The sequence below is a fragment of the Sceloporus undulatus genome, chromosome 7 (genome assembly GCF_019175285.1).
Source record: "Sceloporus undulatus isolate JIND9_A2432 ecotype Alabama chromosome 7, SceUnd_v1.1, whole genome shotgun sequence".
In the NCBI taxonomy this organism is placed as follows: domain Eukaryota; kingdom Metazoa; phylum Chordata; class Lepidosauria; order Squamata; family Phrynosomatidae; genus Sceloporus; species Sceloporus undulatus.
In genome coordinates, this window is record NC_056528.1 from 33,434,667 (window position 1) to 33,446,191 (window position 11,525).

At 40.1% G+C, this 11,525-nt stretch overlaps 1 protein-coding gene and 1 long non-coding RNA gene across 4 annotated transcripts in view; one reads left to right on the forward strand and one right to left on the reverse strand.

Annotated features, from left to right (window-relative positions):
* The window catches only part of LOC121936946, a 6,306-nt gene extending 990 nt beyond the window's left edge, over nucleotides 1-5,316 (reverse strand). The window contains exons 1-4 of one of the 2 annotated variants that reach the window (XR_006105055.1): nucleotides 5,203-5,288; nucleotides 1,464-1,665; nucleotides 1,149-1,284; nucleotides 638-726 (exon numbers count right to left, since the gene is read on the reverse strand). This is a non-coding gene — a long non-coding RNA (uncharacterized LOC121936946). Of the gene's footprint in view, nucleotides 1-528; nucleotides 727-1,148; nucleotides 1,285-1,463; nucleotides 1,666-5,202 lie in introns of those variants that run through there. The other variant, XR_006105056.1, reaches the window with a different exon arrangement.
* A 60-nt stretch (nucleotides 5,317-5,376) lies between these two features.
* Nucleotides 5,377-11,525, forward strand: part of LOC121936945 (coagulation factor IX-like) — an 8,998-nt gene continuing 2,849 nt past the window's right edge. Inside the window, exons 1-5 of one of the 2 annotated variants that reach the window (XM_042479669.1) lie at nucleotides 5,377-5,510; nucleotides 6,092-6,255; nucleotides 7,692-7,716; nucleotides 9,215-9,334; nucleotides 10,260-10,388. In XM_042479669.1, coding sequence (XP_042335603.1) covers nucleotides 5,429-5,510; nucleotides 6,092-6,255; nucleotides 7,692-7,716; nucleotides 9,215-9,334; nucleotides 10,260-10,388 — 520 coding nt within the window. In that variant the 5' untranslated portion in view covers nucleotides 5,377-5,428. The remainder of the gene's footprint in view (nucleotides 5,511-6,091; nucleotides 6,256-7,691; nucleotides 7,717-9,214; nucleotides 9,335-10,259; nucleotides 10,389-11,525) is intronic. The other variant, XM_042479670.1, reaches the window with a different exon arrangement.

The window sequence follows — 11,525 nt, forward strand, 5'->3', positions numbered from 1 at the left end:
ATTTATGTCCTGTCCCTCCATCAGGATGGAAGCGGTGTACGATAGGCATAAAATACACTTAACTGACATGGCTGCATTCTACAAAATCCAGGGATTTGTAGTTTGGTGAGGCGCTAGCATGCTTTGGTGGAGAAGACAACAGACCTTGTAAAACTACAAACCCCAGCTACAGCACTTAAAGTGGTGTCAAACTGCATTATTCCTACAGTGCAGCTGCACCCTAGCTGATCACAAACTCAGTAATATAGGAACAAAGTCACTCTACTGGTTTAACAAATAGTCTTTTTCTATCTCCTTTGAACCGGCATAACTGTAAAGGCTATGTCTCAAGAACAAAAGTTATATCATGGCTATTCGGTTTTTAGAGCTAGTATGATGTAGTGGTCTGAGTGTTGGACTTTTTTGACTTTGGAGGAGGAGTGTCATCTCCTTCTTGGAAATGTTACTGTCATTCAATTTACAGTCAAACCATGAAATCTCCAGGACAGGCAGGAGACTGAAGAATTTCAATTTGCAGTAGTGGGAGATCTATTACAGTTGCATTTGTCATCTTATTAGCTTTTTACCAGAATACACAACCAAGACCTGGAGAACTGAGCCTCTATTTGATATGTTTTTTCCTTTTCTTTTCATTTACCTGGAACCAACAAAGCCAAATTCAAAAGGGTCTCTTTTTGGTACAGCTTGTGCGCTTCTTCAAGCCTGGAACATTTCAAATGAATTCTTCTGAATTTTACAGTAAGACACCAGAGGCAGATGCCAAGCAAGAAGAGAAGAAGAAAAGAGGTTAATAGAACTGAATACCATGATCGCACATTCCCCCAAATTTGTTGCTTGCCGCTTGCACTTATTGGTAGGTTCTGACTGAAAATTAGAGCACACACATCCAGGTGAAAAACTCATATTCCCATTTCACACTTGGATTCTGTTTCTTTATCCCAGACAAAGGTAAATGGTGTGCTAGACTCATTTTTTTTAATGTGCAAAATTAACATTTGCATAGAAAAGCATATTTTCCATGCAAGCAGTAGTTTTTTCTATTTCCTGCACAAAAATGTTGTTTTCTGTGTAAAGCAACAACTTATTCTAAGTGTAGTTAAGTCTGAGGTGTGGGATATGGCCTTACATAGGTCAGCATGTGTACTTACTACATTATGCCAATCCATGCAGGATTGCAGCCAATATGTCCAGCTTCGCATTAGAAGAATCTCTTCCTCTTCTTTTTCCTAGAAACTGCCCTCTTGGCCTTCTTTCCTTCCAGTCAAATTGTGGATCAGAGGCAAACTGCAAAGGTGAGACCATGTCAAGGGGAGACAGGAATAAGGCGACAGGTAGAAATGGCTTCATAGTTTGCACTTCACAGCATAGTCACTTTCATATATATATATATATATATATATATTTGCAGAGAACCATGCAATTAATTTTCCCTTTTAAGATTTAAATATGCAAAAGTAGGTCACCTCACTGTGATGGGAGTGAAGAGAAGAGAAGGGAAGATTTCCTGCCAGGCAATCTGAAATTGTACGGGTGATTATTATGGCCATATTTCTAATTTCCTTTACATTCACCACCAGAGGGCACAGAGGTAACTTCTTTTTATAACAGCTGCCAAAATAGATGGAGTCATAAGCCATCTGGATCAAATCCGAGGGTATGCTTGTGCTAGAAAAGGCAAATCAAAGACTCAAAATCTGCTCTGGACATATTCCTTTTCATCTATGACTTTCTTCGACTGTGTCACTTGGAAATGGCCAAGAATTCCCAAATGAAAATATGGAGAAGAGGGAACCAAAGCCTGGCAAAGTTATCTTTTATTTGGACTACACTTCCCATAATCCTCCAGACAGCATAAACCAGTCAGAGATTCTGAGAGTTTCAATCCCTCCTTATAAACAAATGAAACACTTTCAATATAAAAATACAATGCATTAAACTAAACTGCACACACTAATACATATACATTAGTTTCCAAACAAGGTGCAAAGTTTTTGGTGGGTTTTTTCGAGCTATGTGGCCATGTTCTAGAAGACTTGATTCCTGACATTTTGCCAGCATCTGTGGCTGGCATCTTCAGAGAACTATTCTCTTCCATGCCAGCATTCTCCATGACTGAATCTACATTCACATTATTCCTTTATCTGTCCATTGTGCTGAAATTAAGGGAGGGGGAAAACTCTTTCGACATTTGCACGGTGTCCTCAAGCATCCTATTGTCCAACACGTTTGCTGTCTGTTTCTGCTCCAAGAAATAAATACAGTCACCCCTCCTTTTTCACAGGGAATCTGTTCTGGACCCCCTCGCAAAAATGGAATTTCGCCTATATTCAAGCTCCATTGGCTTGAATATAGGCACAGAGGCACATGTTGCCAGCGTGCGCCCCATTCATTCTCCCTCCATTCATCCCTCATGCATAAGTGAGGGATGTGGTTTCCAAAACCACAAAAACAGAGGGAGGACTGTAAACAGTTTTTGGCTGTTCCTAGGAAAAAAAGAACTTTAGAAGGATTCACCCTTTCCTCCTTTTTGCAGCGACAGGCTGCCAAGTAGACCAATTTCTTGAAGGGGAACAACAAATGTGGTGTTATTCAATGGGCTTCTTGGTCATGCTGTATCTGGATGACATTTTGGAATTCGTCTTGGACAGAAGATTGAAATGAAGGACATGTCCTGGAAAAGGAGACATCTGCTCACCCTGATTCAAAGATGTTAGACCTCCATGCCTTCCACAAAGGTGCATGGATTGAGCATCCTCATGCTAGCATGCTCCATCCACCATGTATTCATTGAATACTCTCAAGGCTGCCCAAGGGTCCGAAAAAAAAAAAAAAGGACTGTGGGTTCTAAATGTAGTTTCCCACTAGTACAGATGCCATCTGTATGCCTGGCTCTCTTTCCAGAAGAGACAATTGCCAGTAGATGAAAACAAAATCTTAGGATACATTTGTTTTTGTTTTTAAAAGGATCGCATAGAACATTATTAGCTCTCTCTGGCAGAATGCGCCAGTTGTGATGAATTAATCATCATATTTACCCGTATCATTGGGACTCTTGCAGCCGTTTTGGCATCCGTCAACCAGGGGAGCTGCCTTTGAACTGAAAAATTTCAAAGGGTTTTGAGTTTTCCAACACACACACACACACACAATCTTTCCAGATTTATTTTTGTTTCTGCAGAACCAGGCAGGCATTGCTTCGCTTTTTGACATTTACCTCCTGAAAACAGTCCTCCATTAGCCATCCCCAGTTTAACATTCTGGCTGCAGTTCTTTGAGCCAACTGAAATTTCTGACCACTTTTCAAAGGCAGTGCCATGGAAAGGGCATTACAATAATACAAATGGGATGTAAGCATAGTATGTGTTATCATGGCCAGGTGAGACATCTCCAAGTACAAGTTCCCCTGTGGGCATTTTTGTCTAATCCAAAATTCTCAAATGCTGCACAAGGCTGAGTAAGCAAAGTTGTGCATGCGGTGCCATTATGCATGCAGATGTGCATGGGATGTGCTGTGCATGGAACTTCATTTCATCATGCAATCGGTGGCACACTTGAGTGTGCATTCAGTTGCACAAGATTAAAATTCAACGCAAGCATTGTGTGGCACAATTAATGCTGGACTCTGGCCATGAAGATAACATGCTACACAACCTGGATGTAGCATCTCAGCCACTGCTTCGTGGGATGCAAGCTGGATATTTAATTAGCACTCTCCCCCTCTTTTAACAACAAATGCAAGTTAAGCTGGGTCAGGAGGGCTAGGCTGTGTGATCTATTGTGGCAATAACACTTTCCTTCTTCATTGGAAATGTAAATCTCAGAACTGAGGGCTGAGTTTGGGAAAGAAAGAAAATACGTTAATCTGTTTTGCATTAGGAGAGACAGCAACAAGCAGCGGGGGAAAAACAAAATTAATGTGGTTGCTCCCATTGTTGCAACGTTTACTTGGAAAGTCGGATTGAGGCTAATGCTTTTATCATAAAGCTGTAGAGCTTAAAAGGACTACAAAGCCCATCTAACTCAATCCCATGCCTGTGCATGAAGCCACAGCTAAAGATTCCTTGGTAGATGTCTATCAGCCTCCAGTTCTCCAATGCTGCTTTCTAGCTGTTTGGTACACTGAGAGCCTTATCACATGAGAAAAGAAAGCCAAAATGGAGCAAGAGACAAGCGGCTTTCTCTGTGCCTCTCCACATGCCGTTGTAGCACTTCCATGCTCTTTCCCAAAGGAGATGGTCATAAAAGCATGCCTTTTGTTGTGCTGGAAAAATCCACTTGGCAAAAGGTACACTTTTATGATCGTCTCTGTAAGGAAGGAGAACAGAAACAGTACAATGACATGCGGAGAGGCATGGAAAAAGTCGCTTTATCTCATGCGATAAGGATCTTAGTTTAGCTCCTCAGCAAAAGCCTGTCTGACATGGGAGCCCATACCAGCAGCATTTAGAGGGCATTTGGAGACAAAAAATTGGGGTATTTCTTTTTTTGTAGAGGACGTAATGAGGGGCACCGCTTCTTCTTCTTGTGTGCATTTTTAACCAGCATCTCCAAACGTATCTCAGAGCAGATCACATAAAATATATATTCACACAGATGAAAAAGCAAGGATTCATGGCTCATCCTGGCTTATGGTGGAGGCCTTGTGTGAAGATGATTGCAAGAGTGTTCGCTCTCGTTTCATTCTCTTTTCACAAGTGGGTCAAACTGTATCCATACAAAACAAGTATTATGCTCTGAACTGCCATGATGCCATCCTATGGAGTCTTGGCATTTGTAGCTTGGTTTGAATTCTCTCCATTACTACAAATGCCAAGATTCCATAGGATGAAGCCCCAGCAGTTAAACTGGTATTAAACTGGTATTAATGTGCAGTGTGGATACATTCCATGAAAGGTATGACCAATGAGACAGGAATTAGATCTCACAGAGTAAAGGCACTGAAATATTATAGTTTTCAGGGATGTTGCCATGTTTCCTGCTCAATATTCCTTTATATATAACCAAACTCCTCACAATATCCAGTGGGGAAAGAAAATAATGTAATTTTCCAGCCACTATATATCCTTGTGAATTGTCTATATGCTTTGTATTGAAATGTCTTTGTCATAAACTGGCAGTTAAACGCTGTTAGCCTTACAAAAGGCCCACTCCTGGTGAAGATTCAAAACGCTAGACTTGGTTTATCAATGTGAATTAACATACCTGCTTGACGTTTCTGAACTCTCCTAGGAAGTGTGCAGAAGCCAGGGATCCTGGTATATTGTTATACAGGGAAACACAGATGCAGACTCAACAACCCTGTAAGGTAGGTAAGGCAGCTCAGTGGAAATATGACCTCAGAGCTTAACCCAAAACAAAACAAATATGTACCTGCACTTTGGAATGATTGAGCCACAGGCTCACATTTCGCAGTTCGTCGGCAAAGGAGATGCACGGTTTCCCGAAAATGTCAAACATCTTCTTGCTTACTGTGTGTCTCCTGGGATCTGTTCTCCATACTAAATGTGCAGGTTGGTTCATTTTAAGTTAACAAGAAATTTGTGTTTCCTTTGAGTCCATAAAATAGCTTGGTTCTGCTGTCTGATGAGGGATCAATCATTTACGAAGGATCTAAAATCTCTGGCTGCTAGGAGCTTGCAAAGAAAATAGAGCTGTTGAAGGAATACTATGCATCACCACACTTCTACCTCCTGTCACTAATAAATGGATTTTCCATCTACAGTGGTTGGGGCATTCTGGGAGTTGACTACCCTGTCTTGTCCGTTTTAATAATTTTAACAATATTGTTTTATTGTTATTGTTTATAAACCCAACAGGGTACTTAAACTTACAACTTGGGACATTTGCAGGGAGTTCCCACTGAAGCACCTTGCTGTTTTATCTGTATCAAATGGATATTTTATGTTTTGAGCAGTTAAAAGCTGGCATCTGCTTCCAACCTTTTTGGGATGGTGTGGATTAGTAATTATGTCAGAGGCACAAAATAGATCTGACTTGGGTTTAATGTCTAAATGTTATCCCTTTTGCTTTTGTTTCTGCATAGAACAATGATATTCTTCTGGGTGTTCTCTTCTTTCTTTTCATGTGGCAGTTTTTATTAACCAGGAGGCAGCAAGCGATGTTTTGCAGAGATATAGGAGGCACAATACTGGATTTCTGGAAGAGGTACTTGAAGGAAATCTGGAACGCGAATGCATGGAAGAAATATGTGATTTTGAAGAAGCAAGGGAAGTTTTTGAAGACGACCAGAAAACGGTGATTATTGTAGCGGGAGATTTCTCAAAGCGTTGTCATTGGGTGCTTTTCTGAGTCAACAGAGAAAGAGCTGTGTTGCCTAAAACCTACATAGTTGCTTGTCCCAACTAAAGTAGACCTATCGAATCAATGGGATGTAGCATGTCCAACAGTTGAGCCAATTGGATTTGGGCAATGTATACTTTCCCAAATGTTATTAGTGTTCTGTCCTTAAATAAATGCTAGTAAACATCTTGATACTTATTCCTAGAGCACTTGCAAAACTAGGTAATCCAAAATCTGAAACCAGGAAAGCTTCATTCTTTGAGCTTTAGACACCAAGCAAATGTAGATGCGTGTTCTCATCCTGCATAATGTATTATGCATTATTATTATTATTATTATTATTATTATTATTAAAAAAGAGTAGTTTGGCATCATTTTTCATTTCAATTGACCTGGACTGCTCTAGATATTCAAGCTCCTGGAAACCTTGCTCAGTAGTGTCTTTGGCTTTTGCTGTTTCCATATGCGTGATTGCCTTAGCTTTCTAATGTTTTTAATGTGCATAAGGGCTGAAACCTTTGCAGCATCAGTGAGAACTGGAATCCTTTTCTTTGTCTGTTTTTAAATACAAAATGGAAAGTGGGTCCTTTGACAAACAACACCGGCTTACAGCAATGGACAATAAACATTGATTGATTGATTGATTGACTGATTGATCGATGATTGACTAGGCACACACAAACACACATAGAAAGACATTATGAGGGCTTTCTGTTGAGTGCATTATCATTATTCCTGAAAAAATATGTTTAGGACTGGACTGTACATAATAGAAAATAGTACAAAGGCACTGAATTCCTCCCCACAAATGAATGCTGTGCCTAGAAAGCAATATCAGTGCTGGCTGGTGGCTTCTATGTCAATGAAGCTATATGTCTGCTCCAGGATTTAGTCTATCCAAGATGATCAGCTTTAGCCTCAAATAATCTCAGTGCCTCCTTTAAAATGTGGACTAAAACCCAGAGCAGGTTCACCACCTTACTGAACTTGTAGCTGCCAGCTGCCCTTGCAGTAAGTGCATATAACATGAACACTCTTTATATATTAATCACTTCTGCACTTGCCTGTACATTTGAATTTCATTTTTTGTTGTTTGTTGTTGTGTGCTTTCAAGTCTGTTCTAACTTATGGCAACTTTAAGACGAACTTATCATGGGATTTTCTTGGTAAGTTTTGTTCAGAGGGGTTTTTGCCATTGTCATCCTCTGAGGCTGAGAGAGTGTGACTTGCTTAGGGTCACCCAATGGGTTTACATGGCTGAGCCAGGATTTGTACCCTAGTCTCCAGAGTTATAGTCCAATCCTCAAACCATTACACCATGCTGGCTCTTCATCTGAATTTAATTCTACGATTTGACTTTAATTTTGCTATTTTACCATTTTCCCTTTTAGGTCAAATTTTGGAAGAAATACCACGGTACGTGCTTTGTTTTCTTTCGAAATCAGATTTCAAGCGTATCTCATCACTCATGCAAAATGCAAAGAAGAACTCCCAGGAAGGGCATTGCAACATCATGAAAAAGTACATCAAATGTACTTTGGTCTCTTTGCTGGCCAAAGTTTTGGTACCACAAATAGAAACGTCGCACACGTACACGCAAGCGGTCTGTCTGAAATGCAAAAAAACCCAACAACAACCTGGTGCAATTTTTTAAATAAAGTTTATTGTATTAAAAAGCACGTATATACAATAGACAAAGTGACATTAACCCACCACCCTGGTATACACTCACCACCCCTAAAAGACAGTATTCAACACATAGAGCCAACTAACATAAACCTTCCTAGGATCCTCATTTTATAATCTTGTAGTTAATTCAGTTCCTCATTTATGATTTAACCTACTTACCGCATAATCTTATTACTATATATTTCAGCAACATCTTATGGATGAAACTTGCAGTGTTCTACCAAAAGGAAAATGCCTTATAAGAAAATCTAAATTCACACCATGGTTCTAAATTTCTTGCAAACATGTTTTCCTTTTATACATTGACGAGAAGCAACCTTTAAAAAAAAGAGAGGGGGGGGGGAAATTAAAATTTAAATTTTTTTGGCAATTTTACACCAAAAATGTAGCTATCTAGACAGTGTTTTTCTGCAAAAATCCCATTTTTGTATTTAAAAAAGCACGGGAGGAATTTATCTTAATTTCAGATGAAAAGAAAGTGGGGCCAGAACATATTCACATGAATTCACTAGTTTAGCGAATTTATGTGAATTTGAATTGCGTTCGAACTGACTTCCCATTGCCCGAAAATAGCTTGCCATTGTCCGAAATTGCATGTGGTAGTCTATCATGCTATAACGTGAAACCCCAGGATTGCGTTTGGACTGACTTCCCATTGCCCAAAATTGCATGTAACGCAATAACATTAAACCCCATGATTGCATCCGGATTACCATTGGATTATACTTCCAATTTCCCTGTTAAACTCCCTTGCTTTTCATCTTTTGGAGTGTCATTTTTAGCAGATCTTAATACAGCCAATAATTTAATTCCATTTTAATGTTCACCTATTTATATGTTTTAGCTGCATTGTTATTGTTTTAAAATTGCAAGCTGCCTTGAGATCCAATTTTCAGGGAAAGGTGGGAGGATGCTGAAGCTGAGGATGAAGACGATGACAGTAATAGTAATAATAGGCAAGCCCTTGGTTCATCCAGCCCTGTATTGTTGCCTATGAGTGGCACCCATATCTCTCCTGGGTTTCAACCAGGATTCTTTCCTACCGCTAAATCCCTGGGATTCCCTGGAGGTCTCCCATCCAACTATTAGCCACGTCTGTCCCTGCTTCGCTCCTGAAATCAGACAAAAACAGATCTGATCAAGGTGGTATCATGGTATTTGAAACCAGGCACCTGTTGAGCTGCTTCTTCCTGGTTCCAATTAGGATCCAATCTTTATTTCCAAGGTCCAGATGGAAATCCATGCGTAGGACATCCTTGCATGAATGGGGGGCAGTGCCATGGCAAAATCAGTTACTATAATTGCTCCTGCCCAGCTGGCTATGAAGGAAAGAACTGTGAGAGAGGTATGTGACAGTGCAGTGGATGCTTCATTGCTCAGTAGCATGCATCAAGTGAGTATTTAGTTTATTGTTGTGTGCCTTCAGGTTAAGCTTATAGTGACTGTAAGATGAACCTATCATGGGGTTTTCTTGGCAAGATTTATTCAGATTGCCTTCACCTTCCTCTGAGGCTGAGAGAATGTGACTTGCTCAAAGTCACCCAGTGGGTTTCCATGGCTGAGTTATAAACTGTAGTCCAGAGTCATTGTCCAACACGCAAACCATTTACATCAAGATGGCTCTCGGATATTTAGTAGAATTGGACAAATGAGCCTAAATTCAGCCAGAGTTCTGTTATGAACTACAAATCCTAGAAGTCACCAGTTTCACCGGTGCTATGAGCTGGAACTGGCTGAATTTTCAGGCTCTCTGAAAATCCATTTGGTACTGCTATATATCACTGCTATAAGACAAGCTTCATTGGCGATAAATGATGCAGCAAAAGCTCTAAAGCAGAGGGAGAGCATTCCAGTCTTTTAGCTTGTGGGTTCCAGCATTCCCTTGCAACAAACTGTAAAAGTTTAGATCCCCATTCTGTTCCCAACCTTGAACTGCTGTGCAAAAGTGACACTTAGTCTATTAAATACAAATTAATCCTTTCTATGACACTGGACATCTTTAAACACTTTGCTGTGTTTCTGACAAGTACCCTAAAGCTCATCTGTCTGGTAGCAGAAGGCAAGTGCTCTACAAAACTGGTTGGAAGTAGCTATTATTATTATTATTACTACTACTACTACTGTCTGTGAGATTCTGGGACTTATCCGTAGCCTAAGAACTTGGTGCATGTCAAGCCTTCTTCTTTGTCCCATCCCCTTGCACTGCAGCCTCATCTTTGTGTTTTAGAAAGTTTTGCTTGTACTAAAATGTCATTCTTGCTCCCCACCAGATGTTTCTTGCTCAGCAAACAATGGAGGCTGCAAGCAGATCTGTCAGAATGGACCAACAGGGAGAGCCATCTGCTCCTGTGCCTCTGGCTACAGACTGCAGGAAGACCAGAAGTCGTGCGAACCAACAGGTAAGAGTATGCCATGCTGTTTATCAAACCCTAAGGTGTGATCCTCCCCAGAGATCAAGGCTGTCATTCTATAGCCACTTGTTCAGAGTAAGGAATTTGGTAGGACTTGATCCTATACAGTATAGGCATGTAATAAGCTTGCACTATAACAACCCAAAGTACGGATGGAAGCAATGGTTGAGATCATGGAGCATAAAGGATTCCACAGATAGAACTACTCTATGGCTCCTCTCTCATGCCCTCCAGGACTCATTGTTTTAGCTTCTGCAGTGTATCGAAATTCTGATTAGAAGAATCTTGGACGTTTGAGAATCTTTTCACCTCGGGACTTAATCTACACAGAATTTACATGTGCAGTTTCTGGGCAGTAATATTAATTTCTGTGCAAAAATATTCATTTCTGCTACCTTCACAGAAAAGGCTGCTTCATTTGCAAAACATCCTTATTTTGTGCAGAATAAGCCCCAAAAGGCAAATAGTCTGAAAACTGTGCAGTTTTTGCAAGTCTTTCATGCAGGGAGAAAAAAAATAGTTGAAATTATTTATTACTTCATTTAAGAAGAAAATTTGCAGTGGATTACATCCCTGGTTTTTACTGGCTCTCCCTGACTTTTGGCTTGTGCTCTGTTCTTGGCTTCTGATGCTTCAACTGTGGCCTAAAAAGCCAGCTCCAACCTGCAAATCCTGTTTTCTAACTTCAGCAAGAGTTAGAAACATATTGCAACAACAATATAACATGGGAAAAGAACGACAGAGCCCTTCAAATGCTGGAAAAGTGCTATGGAAATTGTTAGGAATAATAAATGTTGGCAGGGCGGAACATTTGTATTAGGGCTATCTGTTTCCTGGCACTTTTAATTGTGGTGCTTATTGATTTTAATTGCTTGTTTATTGACCGGAGGTCCCTCGTGGCACTAATATTTCAAGACGCAGATGGCACTTCCCAAAAGGCAGGGGAATAGTCCATCTTCCTTTTCCCTCTTCATTTATTTCCCTCCTATCTGACCCTGCTAAGTTCTCTGTTACAGAATGGCTTGTGATTCCATCTAGAGCAAGGGTGGGAAATAATAATAATAATAATAATAATAATAATAATAATAATAATAATAATAATAATAATAATTTATACCCCGCCTT